At 39.0% G+C, this 16,563-nt stretch overlaps 1 protein-coding gene across 3 annotated transcripts in view; it reads left to right on the top strand.

Moving 5' to 3' along the window:
* The window catches only part of arhgap20b (Rho GTPase activating protein 20b), a 110,441-nt gene that overhangs the window by 28,878 nt on the left and 65,000 nt on the right, over positions 1–16,563 (top strand). For 2 of the 3 annotated variants that reach the window (XM_043704831.2, XM_043704834.2), the window contains exon 2: positions 7,432–7,517. In XM_043704831.2, the coding sequence (XP_043560766.2) occupies positions 7,432–7,517 (86 nt within the window). Of the gene's footprint in view, positions 1–7,431; positions 7,518–16,280; positions 16,322–16,563 lie in introns of all 3 variants that reach the window. The other variant, XM_087991983.1, reaches the window with a different exon arrangement.

Genomic DNA, 16,563 nt, shown 5'->3' with positions numbered 1-16,563 from the left:
GTTGTCCCTTGACTGGTTTATCAAACACAGCTTGTTCCTGAAGCAACCCATCTGATGACATTGGGGTTGAGAGATAGGCTCAAGACTGAAAATTTATGTGTGAGAACAATCTACGCATTTCCATTCTCTTATGCACGTAGTATTCAAATGTAACTTGTTGCATTCCTATGCATTTGACGGTTATTTCACCTGCACCATAGATGTCTGTAGGATGTACTTTCTGCTTCTTCAGCCACTTGTAACTGGTCTGATAGGTCAGAAATACGCAGTCCTACATCAAGCTTCAAATAAACAGGATAACCATTGACATAGATACATTCCGTGCCTTCTGGCTCATCTGGTCAGCAAGATCCCACAGAAATTCCTTGGATGCTTTCTCCACTCGAGATAGCTCATCCAGTTTGAGCATGTGTCTGTGGGGCCTTGATATCCAGCGGCACTGACACTGGTTTTTAGCTTCGGGTGATTGGCTGTTAATTGCACAGGCTAGTTACAGGCTCCTTTCACTGTTTGTACCCTCCAAAGTGAATAGAGCCTGTTGCTGTCTTGACGTAATGTAGGTCCTTTCCTCTCAGGGTCTTTCGATGAGTTTTTCTAATTTTTGCTTCCATGCTTTGAATAGGTTTATCTCTCAAAGTTAATTCTTCCTTTGACTGTAATAAATTTGATCAAGTTTAATCAAAAATCCCAACAACAATTTTGTTTCTTATGCATTCTGATTTCAAATCTCCTTATTCACAATGTTTCCACGTATCTGTGCAGGCGATGAATGAAATTGTCTACTGCATCCCCGGAAGCTGAACTTTTCTGTTACATCTTGCTCATATAAGAACTTCTTCTGTTGTTAAATTGAAGTAATTATCATTAAGATGCCTTCAAAATTAGTTGTGCTGTCTTTAGTATTGAGAAGACTATTAGATCATCCACAATGGGATCCATTGAATTGTACCAAACTGCTTAGTTTCAGATATAGTGTTGAATTTTGAGGCCAAGCTTTATCTTTAAAAGTAATGCATCCACAAAGATAGTTTACTGCCAGCAATCTTCCTTTGCCTATGTTTTGTCTAGGCCCTGTCTAATGATCAGTGGTAGAAGCTACACCACCATAGACACTTTACAGAAGAGGCACTGTCCTTTGTTGGCAAGATGGTTACTGCATGATAACAATAAGTGCATCCACATTGCCAGTGCCCTGGCATAATTAATTTATTAATTAATTTCTAAATGTCATTAGCAATGCCCTCCAATTCCTATAAACCTCTGATGCACTGTGAGCAACGTGTGAGATCTAGGAGGAATACATTAACAACAGTATTTCTTCAATGAAGGCACTTTATTTCAAATGTCATATGAAGACATTTCAGATGCCACACTTTGTTACAGATATAGAATCATAAAATGCTGAATGTTTCCAAATTGCATTCTGATAATCACAAGTACATTCCATTCTACAATGTTCCTGACAACTGATTAAATTTGACTCAGCTTGTTTAACAAGATTTCGACTCTAATGGGGAATTAGCTCTACATTTTAAGTGAAGCATTTGTAGATTAAATGGAACAGTGTAACCACCATCAAAAAAGAGTTCTATATAGCATCTTAGTCATTCCTAGGTGCTATATTTTCAATGTTACATTTCAGGTATCACGCTTCTTTGTGCAGATTTCTGAGGTGATTTAATGAAATATGTAATTCACAGAACAGCCATAAATCATAACTAAACAGAAAAGGAATTCCAAAATCAGTAAATTATAAAAAGAATGAAAAGCATTATTCCTGACATTCACATGAAGAGCAATACACCATTCAGCTCCTTGAACTGTTTGGAATCTGAGTCAACGATTAAGCCTCAGCCTTTATCTGTAATACCTCACAGACTCTAAGGACTTGTAAACATACAGTCCCCAGGTAGTAAATGGGTGTTGATTTGTATGCAAACCTGAACACAATACAGGACAATATAAAGGTGCCATTCATACATACAGAAATGTTCGTATATTGAGTCTTTAAAATTATACCTCTGTAGATTGTGTTCATAAGTACGAGCATTCATGAGTCAAACATTTGTATATCGGGGTCCCCTATAGCCTTAATCACCCTTGCCTGTTCCAGACATTCTTACTTATAAACTGATCACGTGTGTGTGTATATCTATGTGTGTGTGTCTGTGTGTGAAGTGTGTAATGTTAGCATTTCTTTTTCTCAGTGTGACTCGATAATCTCCCCAGAAGAAGGGTCACTGGACCTGAAAAGTTAACTCTGATTTCTCTCCATAGATGCTGCCAGAGCTGCCAGAGCTTTTTGAGCAATTCAGTTTTTGTTTCTGATTTCCAGCATCCGCAGTTCTTTAGGTGTTTATTCGTGTGAATTCCTCTCTCTTTCACTTGAGGAAACATTGGCAATTGGTTCTATTATTTGTAGACAACTATGCTTTTATTTAAGTATAGTACCTACATGCTACAAAGGGAATTAAAATATTTGTTGTGATGATTGAGACTGGTTTAAAGAGAGTTGAGCTGATTCCCCCCCCCCCAAGTTGCTCATAATAATTGTTGGAGAGATTGCAAACTAGGGTTATAATCCCTAGAAAGTAGAAGGGTAGGAAGCAATTTTGATGTAAGGTTTCAAAATATCAAGGTGAACTGATTGGGGAGATAGACAGAAACTATTCTCGCTGGTTGAGAAGTCTAGGACTAGCGACATAGTATAAAAGTTAGAGTTGGGCCTTTCAAAAATGAAGTTAAGAAACATGAGTTCATGTAAAGGATGGCAGAAACTGAAACTCTCTTTTGAAAATGGTAGATGATGCTTGGTCAGTTGTTGATTTTAAATCTGAGATTTTTGTTAATCCTAGGTATTTGTGATATGGAACTTGGTTTGTAAATGGAATAAGTCACAGAACGACAATAATATCATTGAACGCAGGGTTGAAGGGCTAAGTGACCTACTCATGTTCCTATTTTTTATGCCTTGTTAAATTATTACAATATGTCAGTTATAACCTGGAGAAGTTCGCCCTGAGTGAATTGCTTCATCCTGTTGTGTTTGGCATGCAAAAGAACATCTGGGGACTAGTGTGCTGAATAAGGGAAAGACTCATCAATTATTCACGAGAAGACTGTTTATTGACTTCCACTGATGTATTTACAATGGATTTCAAATTCACTACCAAAGGCTTTTCAGCAAAATAATGTATTAAAGTAAAATTTTTATCACATGACTGAAGGATTCCCGTTGGACTCAAAGGAACAAATTTTCCTAAAGAGTTTTGCATCCCTATAGGTTTACCTTTGCATTGCAGTGGACTCTACACCAAGTGATTCATTCACAAAACATTTTGAAACATTTTGACAACGTTAAGTCATTATGAAGATGCAACCTTTTGATTCATCTTTCTTATTACTTCCAGAGCCTTTCTTGACTGTCGAGTAAATGTAAAAGTGCTCTCGAAACTAACTAGCGATCACTTCTCTCCTAGATGTTTCAGGTGTTTTTCCTTTATCAAATATATTGATAAACATTTCATAAATGAATTTCCTATGACTTTATTATCAATGCATTTAGGCATACATTTCGGAATGTTCCAGATTCCATCACCAGACTTCTAAGTTTGTAATTTCAGCTGATGCGAGGCAGTGCAATTGTCAACATAATGAAAAGATAAGATCAAGCAGGAGTTTCATCGTGAATATTATCCAGATGTCTCTGCTGAAAGTTGTAGCTGTTTGAACATTAGGCAACGATACAAACAAAGTCAGCTTTCCTAGTAGAAAAGTGTTGTCATAGGATCATCACCAAGTCCTTTCTTCTTACTATCAGAAGAGCAAAAGTAAACTTACAGCTTCAGAACAGGTAGAAGAGGTTTTACTAACTAAAATAACAGTTACAATACATTCATAATTACTCAATGCATGCAGTTTACTGGAAACCTTCCTAAGATTAATTTTATTTGCCAGAAGCAAAATGATCAGCCATGAAGAGTAACTGTTCTGACATTTTTGCAAAGAACACTCAGTAACCAAACATGTTGAGGAGGTTAAAAAAAAGTACAAAATATAAATTGATTTATGGCACAACTAGCAGACTAATGATGTCAATCATGCAGCTTTCAGTTTGTAACTCCCAGCAACAAACAGTTCATAGATTACAGCCAATCTGTCCTAATTATTTGCGACATTGTGAAGGTAACATTTACGGTAGTCATGTGATAAACATCACTAAAAGCAACAAACTGTGTCTGATTCAGCAAACACTGGAAATTGTCAAATGGTATTAATGAATATTTTTCTGTAATCGTTTTTCTACAGTTATCTGTGGTTTCACAGGTCAGTGGTTCATGAAGTATCTTCATCCTTTATTTTATTAGAGAGCAAAAAAGCATGTAAGGGATTGCAATGGAAGTAGGACGACTCATTTTCATCTCAAAAGAGAAATGCCTCTATTAAAACATTAGCATCTAAATTAATCTAATAGAGGGCTTTAACTAACAAGTCTAACCATTGGGTAGCCATGTCGACATAGTTGTGCATAGTCTTCTCAGTGAGAGCAAACAAAGCATGTGTCAGACTGTATATGCTGTCAAAATATTGTCCAGGCTTGGTGGGGGGGGTGGGGGGGGGGGGGGGGGGGGGGGCACTATCCTCCGTTGGAAAATTACAACTTCCTGTTTTGTCCTGCTGTTGGATGTGGAAAAATCAATTGAGATGCAAAAATTCAGTGTCTCTTGGTTAATGGGTACCATTCAGACATTGTATATCATTTATTAGTTTTAAAGTAGACATAGATGTTTGTAGCTTTGAAGTAGAGTAAGACAGATAATTTACAATAAAATCTACTCTACTTAACCAATGTGTACATGAAGGATATACATCAGCAATCCTTTAGATAAATCTCGGATTCAATGAGTCCCTGCTTGTATTCTGTTTATATTAAAGATATAGACAAAAATGCATTACAAAAGTTGACTAAGAATGGAAAGAAAGAAATTGAACTTGCATGTATCTTCCACAACATTGGGACATCCACAAGACCTTAACTGACAGTGAGCAATGACAACATTTAATAGGAAACACAACAGTCAATTTGAGCACAGCAAGGCCCCGCAAGCCAGAATATCTGTTTTTTAGATTCAGTTTGAGCAAAAAGGTTTTGGAGTGAACATCTTGGCCTTCCTCAAATAATGTCATGGGATTGTTTAAAAATTACATTGAGAGTGCAGACAGGAAGCTAAATTTTACCTGTCCCTGGATTGAACCAGCAACTCTTGAGAACTGGGACCCGAGCAGTTGTTGGACACTTTGGTTGGCGTCACTTTACTGGCTGCAGCTTAGAACATTTAGTGGGGGCCTGGCCAACCACTTGTGAGACAACGCTCATTTCCTGCCAACTTCAGATCGCTCAACCAACCACTCCAATTCAGGTCAGGTGCTGAATTTTACCACATATTGCCTAAATTTGCAATTTTGGTTTCTCTTTGTATGGTCTTGAAAATTTTCTCATGCTATCCTTACAAATTCACCTTATTACCCATGGACTAACCATTATGGCACCCACCAATTCTATTCTTCCAAGTGCCATACGCAGTAATTCTTGTCAGTGCTGGATATCTCAGAATGCCCAGAGCTGACATTATCTTTGAACGCCAGCTATATACCAAGTCAAGTGTTGGCATTTCCGCGTTGTCCTTTACTGTGCACATATTAAGACGTCAAATACAAGCTAACACTTCTCAGGGCACATAGGTGGCATTGCTGACATTTCATTACACATGCAGGCTACTTGGAAGCAACCAGTTGCATGAAAGTTTAGCACAGCTGTTAACCTGATGGGCACTGTAAGAGGATGGCCACCCACCCTCTCATATGGCAGGTCTCTCTCCAGCAGTTTTCATCATTCGATGTCAGTCAGGACATCCTCAGCCTGGGGTGCCACTACACCTTATTCCTCTGGAGAAAATAACATTGAAGATAATGGAGCCCACCCATCCTTCTTGCGCATCCTGAGGATTCCAACTTTGTGTCAATTCAAGTGATCCCCATTCCACTTATGGTTTGTATAGTGCATCACATTTTTCCCTTATCCTCTCAATGCCAACCTACCCAATAGCCCAGTATTTGCCTGGGTTGACCTCAGAAGTCACAATAAGATGAAATAAACTAAAATTATGAGTATCTATTACAGACTCCACTGTATACAACTACCTCTCATTCATAAAAAAATCCTTTTAGTATATTTAAATCTCCTCAAGTACTAACCCTGTTACAGAAACAAACACTTGTATTCATTACTCAACACCAAAAAGAACAAATTATTTCATCACGTATTGGATAATTCAATCAAACAGTGGATTTATGTGACCCCCCCACTCCCTGCCCCTCACTGTGTTAATGGGGGGTTGTGGAAGTTGTTAAACAGTGGTAGTGCTTTAATAATAACAGTTAGTATTAAGCAGACAAACATCAATTGAAACTGTCAGCGCAGATTTATTTCTGAAGGAGGACCACTGGACTCAAAACATTAACTGTGCTTTCTCTCCACAGATTCTGCTCGATCTGCTGAATTTCTCCAGCAATTTCTATTTTCGTTTCAGAGCACAGTTTTGTTATTCAACTCACAGGTTGCTTTTGTTCAAATGTAAAGGGCAGTGGACTTAAAGAACTTGACAGCCTGACAGTTCAACAAACTTCATTTGTTGTTTATGAGCATTTCTACTGCTTAAAAGAATTGTAACAGATATTGCATGAAAAGGCCCTCACTTCAATAAAAAAAAAGTAGTTTTGAACTCAGCACTGAATTCAAATGAATCTGCTGAGTTTGGGCACCCTCCATGTGAAAGCCATTTCCCGACTGGCTGTGCTTTTTCAGCACCACACTCTTGACTCTAATCTCCAGCATCTGTCGTACTGACTTTCGCCTCATGTCATTAGTGTGCCTTTACTATTGCTGGATAAAAATCCTTCAATTCCATCCCTCACAATTCTCTAGGTGTACCCACATGACATGGACTGCAGCAATTCAATGAAGTAAGCTCTCCACTAGCTTTACAAGGGCAACTGAAGCTGACAATAGCTGCTGGCTCAGCTAGTGATGCCCAGATCTGATGAACAAAGGAAAGAATCCAGAAATATTGGAAGCAGTCAGCAAATCAAACAGCATCTGAGGATGAACAAATGGAATTAACATTTCAGGTTGACAAACTGTTATCAGATAGCTAATAGATTGAAGGGAATGTATAAACCACATAATTCATACAATTATTCTTCAAATTTCTTCTTAAAACTTACGTAGTGCAGCTTTTTCAATTACTTGGAAATTACTTGGCTTAGGATACAATTGAATTAACAACAGGAAGGATAGTACAGGCACTTTATATTGTGGACCACATTTCACCTTAGAATTATTATCATAATTATTATGCTTTTCTCACACAGAGGATGAAACCTGCAGTGGAAAGGAGGCGCTCAGCACCCACTATGGCCATTAGTAAAGCACTCAGCAAATCAAGAACATCATCCAGGTGAAAGCTTCATTTTCTTAATAATTAAATGATGTTTAATTATTAAATGATGAGTAATTTCACTGATATAACTGAGTCAATGCTGCAGAGTGTCGGATAAAATATAGAGTCATAGATTCATGGAGATGTACAGTACGGAAACTTACCCTTTGGTCCAACTTGACCATACCAACTTCGTATCCTAACCTAATCTAGTCTCATTTGCCAGCTTTTGGCCCATATCCCTCTAAACCCTTCCTATTATATACCCATCCAGATGCCTTTTAAATGTTGTAATTGTACCAGCCTCCACCCTTTCTTGTGGCAGATCATTCCATACATGCACCACCCTCTGTGTGAAAATGTTATCCTTTCGCCCTCTCACCTTCAACCCATGCCCTCTAGTTTTGTACTCCCCCACCCTAGGACAAAGACCTTGACTATTCACCCTGTCCATGCACTTCACGATTTTATAAACCTCTATAAGGTCACCCCTCAGCCTCCGATACTCCAGGAAAAAATCCTTTGCCTATACAGCCGCTCCCTATTGCTCAAAACTTCCAATCCTGGTAACATTCTTGTAAATCTTTTCTGCACCCCCTCAAGTTTAACAACATCTTTCCTGTAGAAGGACAACCAAAATTGCATGCAGTATTCTGAAAGTGGTCTCACCAATGTCCGCAACATGACATCCCAACTCCTATATTCAATGTTCTGATCAATGAAGGCAAATATGCCAAACCTTTCTTCCCTATCTACCTGCAACTTCACTTTTGAGGATCTATGCACTTTCATCCCTAGGCCTCTTTGTTGACAGCACTCTTCAGCATACAGTTAATGATAGAGCTTCAGAGTATGTTGTCAGTAAGACCACACATTGAATATTGTGAACAGTTTTAATCCCCTTATCTGAGGAAAGACATACTGCATTGGAAACAGTCGACAGAAGGTACACGAGTTTGATCCTGGTTACGGAGTAATGGTTGAATAGATTTGTCTTCTACATATTGGAGTTTAGAAGAATGAAAGACCTTATGGAAACATATAAGATTATTAAGGGGTATGACAGGGTAGATCCCTTGTGAGAGCATGCAAGTAGCAAGGCATTATCTCAGTGTATTCGAAAAGTAAAACAGAAATGAGGAGGAAATGTTTCCCTCAGAGAGTAGTCAGGCTGTGGAATTCTTTACAGCAAAGGTTTGTCAATTGAGACTGGAACGTTAAGCACATTCAACGCTGAGATAAACAGATTTTTAATCAGATAGGTGAATAAGAGTTATGGGGAAAAGGCAGTAAAATGGAGTTGAGGATTATCAGATCAGCTATGATCTCATTGAATGGTGGCGCAGACTCAATTGTCTGAATTGTCTATTTCTGTTCCGACATCTTGTGACCTTACAGATGTCAAGCAGATCTTAGGTACATCAACCGTTATGCATAAATAAACCAAGATGATACCAGGGAACTATCTTAACAGAAACAAAAAAGAAAATACTGGAAATATTCAGCAAGACAGGCAGCATCTCCTGCCAGAAATAGGGCTATTTTAACATGATAAGCATTACAGTCAAAATATTCTCTTCATCTGATCATTACACATGTGCCCCTTCCGGTAAATTTCCATTCTCTGAGTAATAAGATGTATTCTTTCCCCTTCCCGCAATTAGGAACAACTATTACTATCTACATCAGTGCAAACAATGTTAAGGATGGAAGGGCATTTATGTGGGGTATAGATCTGTCGAGCAAAATAGTCAGTTTGTGTGCTATAAATTCTACATAAAACAAAGAGTAATTGAATCAGTAAAGATCTGCTTTGTGAGACACAATGTTGCCAAGGATGTGAAATTCAGTACAGCTTCAATTAAAACATGAATAAAAGAGCTGAATTCCAATGGTGACATTTGACTGTTTTATGCCATCAAAGAGCCCTAGTAACACTAGAGTCAATGGGGCTGGGGAAGATCTCTGTCATAGTTGGAGTCTTACCTGGCACAAAGCAAGATGATTGAAATTGTTGGAGATCAGTCATCTCAGCTCCAGGTCATCTCTGCAAAAGCTCCTCAGGGTAGTGCCTTAAACCCAGCCATCTTCAGCTGCTTCATCAATTGGTCAGATGGTGAACTGGACTAGCCATATAAGCACATTGGCTACAAGAGCAGGAATACTGCAAAACTAATTCACTTCCTGACTTCTCAAAATCTACTATCTACAAGGCACAAGTAAGGAGTGTTTTGGTATACTCCCGATTTGCTGGATGGGTGCAGCTCAAACATACTCAAGAAGCCTGACACCATCCAGGTCAAAGCAGCTTGCTTGAGTGACACCACATCCACAAACTTCCGTTCCCTCCACCATCAACAAACAATTTCAGTAGTTACAAGATGCAGTGCAGAAATTCACCAAGGCTCCTTAAACAACACTTTCCAAACACATGGCCACTTCCAATGGGGAGGACAAAGTAGCAGATACATCATTACCGTCAAGTTCCACTCTAAGTCACTCACCATTCTGAATTGGAAATATATCACTGTTCTTTCACTGTCCCTAACCTAAATCCTGGAACTCTCTCTTTAACATTATTGTGGGACTCTTGGGACTTTGTGATATATGCCACCACTATCAGTTTGTGAGAGTGCATTAGGATTATTTGATCTAGTTCTCTGACAGCAATCCTTCATTGTTTTGGGCCTATCTAATGATTAGAGGTAAAGGATACATCACCACAGAATACCTGCAGAAAAAGCTCTGTTCTTCAGTAACTAGAGCGATTAGTACAACAGTATTCTAGTCAGACATGGTTACGAGGACCTTATGGAGCTGGTACAGAAATATCTGCTCTGTGTGAAAGCTAAAGCAAAGCTCCTCATCTCCACCCATGGATTGTGTAAGACATTGGTAGAATAGGTGGACCAGATGTAACATAAACATTAACCCCTACCACACCATTGCCTTGTACAACAGAGTCAATCAAATCATTCAAAACTGAACAAGTCTGATAAATACAATTAAATGCAGAATATATTATATTCTGTCAGCTAACTGTATTTCAAAGCATACCTAATTTCTTTTAAAATATTGGCTCTTAACATATTGTTCAAGAACAGTAAATAGTATCAAGTCATTCCAGACCATTTTCCTCCTTTAATTAATATCATAGAAAAAGATGAGTAACTTAAAATAATTAATCCAAACTGTTTAAAATACAATTTATTCTTTACAACCATTTAAATCAACTTAAGATTCTTTGTTGTTTAATCTTAATGACCTCAAAATCAGTATTTACTGTGGAAAAGGATATGGAAGATATAGGCTGTAGGGAAATAGATGGTGACATCTTGCAAAATGTCCAAATTACAGAGGAGGAAGTGCTGGATGTCTTGAAACGCATAAAGGTGGATAAATCCCCAGGTTGAAACTTTATTGCTGGAACAGCACAGCAGGTCAGGCAGCATCTAGGGAACAGGAGATTCGACGTTTCGGGCACAGGCCCTTCCCCAGGAATCAATAAATCCCCAGGACCTGATCAGGTGTACTCTAGAACTCTGTGGGAAGCTAGAGAAGTGATTGCTGGGCCTCTTGCTGAGATATTTGTATCATTGATAGTCACAGGTGAGGTGCCGGAAGACTGGAGGTTGGCAAACGTGATGCCACTGTTTAAGAAGAGTGGTAATGACTAGCCAGAGAACTATAGACCAGTGAGCCTGACGTCGGTGGTGGGCAAGTTGTTGGAGGGAATCCTGAGGGACAGTATGTACATGTATTTGGAAAGGCAAGGACTGATTAGGGATAGTCAACATGGCTTTGTGCATGGGAAATCATGTCTCACAAAGTTGATTGAGTTTTTTGAGGAAGTAACAAAGAGGATTGATCAGGGCAGAGTGGTAGATGTGATATATATGGACTTCAGTAAAGTGTTCGACAAGGTTCCCCATGGGAGACCGATTAGCAAGGTTAGATCGCACGGAATACAGAGAGAACTAGCCATTTGGATACAGAACTGGCTCAAAGGTAGAAGACAGAGGGTGGTGGTGGAGGGTTGATTTTCAGACTGGAGGCCTGTGACCAGTGGAGTGCCACAAGGAACGGTGCTGGGTCCTCTACTTTTTGTCATTTACATAAATGATTTGGATGCGAGCATAAGAGGTACAGTTAGTAAGTTTGCAGATGACACCAAAATTGGAGGTGTAGTGGACAGCAAAGAGGGTTATCTCAGAGTACAACAAGAGCATGACCAGATGGCCAATGGGCTGAGAAGTGGCAGATGGAGTTTAATTCAGATAAATGCGAGATGCTGCATTTTGGGAAAGCAAATCTTAGCAGGACTTATACACTTAATGGTAAGGTCCTAGTGAGTATTACTGAACAAAGGGACTTGGGAGTGCAGGTTCATAGCTCCTTGAAAGTGGAGACGCAGGTAGATAAGATAGTGAAGAAGGCGTTTGGTATGCTTTCCTTTGTTGGTCAGAGTATTGAGTACAGGAGTTGGGAAGTCATGTTGCGACTGTACAGGACATCGGTTAGGCCACTGTTGGAATATTGCATGAAATCCTAGTTTCCTTCCTATCGGAAAGATGTTGTGAAACTTGAAAGGGTTCAGAAAAGATTTACAAGGATGTTGCCAGGGTTGGAGGGTTTGAGTTATAGGGAGAGGCTGAACAGGCTGGGACTGTATTCCCTGGAGCGTCGGAGGCTGAGGGGTGACCTTATAGAGGTTTACAAAATTATGAGGGGCATGGATAGGGTAAATAGACAAAGTCTTTTCCCTGGAGAGGGGGAGTCCAGAACTAGAGAGCATAGGTTTAGGGTGAGAGGGGAAAGATACAAAAGACATCTAAGGGGGAACGTTTTCACACAGAAGGTGGTACATGTATGGAATGAGCTGCCAGAGGAAGTGGTGGAGGCTGGTTCAATTACAACATTTAAGAGGCATTTGGATGGGTATATGAATAGGAAGGGTTTGGAGGGATATGGGCCGGGTGCTGGGTGTATGGATGTTGGCAAATATGTGGAGAAGTAATTGTGGGTCTAGTTTGGGTTGGGCTATCTGGTTGGCATGGACAGGTTGAACTGAAGGGTCTGTTTCCATGCTGTACATCTCTATGATTCTATGACCAGATAAAGAAATATCTGAATTCAGATAATACTGCCACTGAATAAAAGTCAAATCAGTGTCAATGTAGAATAATGCTGCTTGTGTATGGATGTTGGCAAATATGTGGAGAAGTAATATGTGGGCGGCACGGTGGCACAGTGGTTAGCACTGCTGCCTCACAGCGCCAGAGACCCGGGTTCAATTCCCGCCTCAGGCGACTGACTGTGTGGAGTTTGCACATTCTCCTCGTGTCTGCGTGGGTTTCCTCCCACAGTCCAAAGATGTGCAGGTCAGGTGAATTGGCCATGCTAAATTGCCTGTAGTGTTAGGTAAGGGGTAGATGTAGGAGTATGGGTGGGTTGTGCTTCGGCGGGTCGGTGTGGACTTGTTGGGCCGAAGGGCCTGTTTCCACACTGTAAGTAATCTAATCTAATCTAATTGTGAGGTCCTTAACAGGTTCAGAGTTTGCTATTAATACCACAGGTTAATTGGTGTGCACCTGTAATTGAAGTAAAATAATAGAAGTTGTGGGTGGGAAGGCATGAGTTTTGGGTGAAAATGGCACATGATTAAACTGACAATAAGGAGTGAGTTACAGTTGTTCCTTAGCGATCCTAATCAAATCATTTAATTTTTCTCTAAGTAGCATAAGTTTTGAGTGTTATGTTCCTTGCTTCCCTTTTTCAGAGATTCACGTTTGGTTTAAATGTGACAGGGCTGCCAAATTACCTGCTCTTTGTGGGGCATCTGCCAATAACAAACATGAGGAGTAATGGCAAACTCAACTGATTTCCAAACCCCAATTTGCTTTGTGCCTCTTGACCATGTCATCAGACAGGTCCAACAGATGCACCTTACATTTCATTTCTATTTTGGCTGTGAGATGAAGATTCCTCCCAATGTTCACCACAAATGATTTTGAAGTGATTCCAAGAACCTATCTTCCTGCTCGGGTTACAGATTGACTCCTTCGCCCAGTAGATTCAATTACATTATAGACTGCTATCATCATTTGCTTTAATTGATCAACAAATTATTATGTCACAAATTGATATGTCAACGTCTACAATGTCTGTAAAATTTTACAGCTTACTTTGAATATATTCATAAGTTGAACAAATCTTAAGATAAGGTTAAACCTTATGTATTGGTAAAAGTGGAGCTTCCATCGATCAAGTTCAGTTGCCAGAAACATGAAGATACAACGAAGTGACTAAAATATTAATGAGTTTTGTAACTTGTGTCATAAGTTTCTCAAAAGTAGAAAATTTAGGATGTTTTCTTTACCAGCAGATTGGGGGATCCAAGTAAATTCAGAATTTACAATTCTTTCCAACAACAATCAGTAATGATGCCATTTCAAACCAGATTGCATTGCTTAAAGGGGAACAAGGAATTTGACATCGTGACCTTAGTGCCATCTACAGAAAAATCTAATTATTTGAATTTCAACAACTTATCTTTGGTTCTGACCTGTAAGAGCTCAATTCTGTCTAATCTATTTATCAGTTTTTAGTACAAATGTACTTTGTTGCATGGCTGTAGTATTTGTTCATTGATCCAATTCACTGTTCCTCAGATTAACAAACTTATCTTTCAATTAGATTCTTGTATTGCCTTTATAAAGCTGAAAAATTAATTTTAAACACATCTCTACCATTGCTAACATAAGAATGAGGGCGAAAATGAGAGAGAAAGGACAAGGGTTCTGTGGGAGCAGGGTAGAGGTGATGCTGGGGAGGAGGTTGTAGGCCATTGATAGATTTGAGGGAAGGAGGGGGAAGGGTGGCTACATTGGACTTTGGGAGATGGGATTTGAATCATGGGTGGTGAGGTTGGGTCTGATGATGAGAGAAGATGATCCAATTACACCTGGGTGCTTGTTGTGCTCATCCATTCAAGGGCAAGAGGGTCCAAATACATGGTAGGTCCAATTGCAGAGAGGAGTGCACCAGCATGGGGATGGTGATAAGGGATCTGCAAGTACTGCTATAATGGCACTTACCTGTTGAATTTGGCCTTCCTCACATTTTTCCAGCATTCAATTTTACTGAGCCCTGGGAAGCTGAAATATACAAACTATAAATCTAAATGTTGATTAACTTTGAAGGACATAATCTTTTAAAAATATTTAAATAAAGACCAACCATTGGTGACAAGGATTCCATTAAGACTGAAATAAACACATTGCCCATTGAACCTCTCCTGCTCATTCTGGGGTTTTAAAATTCCCTCCAAGGCCTTTTCTATTTCCTTGATGAATTTTTGGCTAACTGACTAATTGATTAGACAATGTTACCAATGACAAAATCTTGTGGCTAAAGTCAGATATTTATATTGAAGTAATTTTATTCTCAGAAAATGATCTACTTTTCCATAAATTCTTCTGTCCTACATCAGTTTCATGTTCCAATAAAGATTACTCATACAATACCACTCCTCAAATTTATGTTGATTAGATACCAGTTTTTCTTCTCCCTATTCTCATTTGTCAATTGTGCTGACAGTGCACAGACCAAAAAAGCATAATGGGGTTGGTATTTCTAATAGCACCAAAAAATAAATTGCCTGTGAATAACCATTCTTTCATGTAGAGAAGCAGATAATCATTCGGTGCTGTGCATTTAACATCATACTTATCCAATAAGACAAGAGTTAAAGTAAACAACTTTTGCTCTAAAACATGGACTAGTTCACCTACTACTGGGCGGCACGGTGGCACAGTGGTTAGCACTGCTACCTCAGAGTGCCCAGAGACCCTGGGTTCAATTCCCGCCTCGGCAACTGTCTGTGTGGAGTTTGCACATTCTCCCCATGTCTTCATGGGTTTTCTCCCACAGTCCAAAGATGTGCAGGTTTGGTGGATTGGCCATGCTAAATTGCCCATAGTGTTAGGTGTAGGGGAATGGGTCTGGGTGGGATGCTCTTTGGAGGGTCGGTGAGGACTTGTTGGGCCAAAGCATAATGGGGTTGGTATTTCTAATAGCACCAAAAAATAAATTGCCTGTGTAAGTAATCTAAGCAGTTAGTTTACCAAATTCACATTTCCTGTTGTGATTCTTAAATGACATCACATAAAGAGCAATATATCTCTTTCAAACATCACATTTTGTTCTCTGAGCTTTTTAAAAATTATACCCAATGCCTAATTCTTCCCTTCTTTAGGGTCAATTGATGATGAACATCCAATGATTCTTCCCACTAATATGGAAAATGGATGCCATTCAACTTTACAATTCTCATCCTGTTTGAAACTTCTTCATAGTCCAAGATTGCATAAAAAAGAAGAATTTTATTAAAGTTTAAAATAACATTATGTGCAGAATCATTTAGCAATTCTGGATCTGCCAACAAATTCCATCTGCAGATCTGACTGTACTAATCTGCCTCATAGTGTTTGGCTGATTGATACATTGTCATATACTGATAGTTAAGAGAATGTCTCCATGTTCCATACTCAAATTAATTTTAAACATTGATAATTACTGAAACATTGGCACATTATAAATGTTCCAAATTATAGCATTACACACAATAGTTTCAGTAGCATTTGAATAGTGAAAAGATAGGTGATAGCCTAATATTTTACCAAATCAACTATCTCAGTATTCACATCATTTTCTTTGCAGAAGAAAAATATAAAACATTTTGCTGCTCCCCATTTTCAAACATCCATATTTTTGTCCTAGAATGCTCCATCCAACCAGAGAACCTCACAACTGCTTTGTTGGTAAGCAAAAGGAGACTGTGCCTCATACATAAGAGAAAATTAAACTCATTAGAGTCACTTAAACATAGTGCTAAGTTCAAACAGAACTAATTTTCATGATAGTACGGGCATGAATGTTTAGAATAGATAAGCATACATGAACTTGGGACAATGTCTATAGAACTGTCATACTCCCAGGTCATCTGCTTTAATAATAGATTGCAGTGTGCAAAGTGCATGTAGAGCTGTTCTTGTGGCAGATT

This window comes from Chiloscyllium plagiosum, unplaced genomic scaffold, assembly GCF_037043375.1.
Source record: "Chiloscyllium plagiosum isolate Xiang-an unplaced genomic scaffold, Cpla_swu_hap1 HiC_scaffold_11, whole genome shotgun sequence".
In the NCBI taxonomy this organism is placed as follows: domain Eukaryota; kingdom Metazoa; phylum Chordata; class Chondrichthyes; order Orectolobiformes; family Hemiscylliidae; genus Chiloscyllium; species Chiloscyllium plagiosum.
The sequence above is the reverse complement of the archived record's forward strand: the minus strand, read 5'-3'. Positions and strand labels throughout refer to the sequence as shown.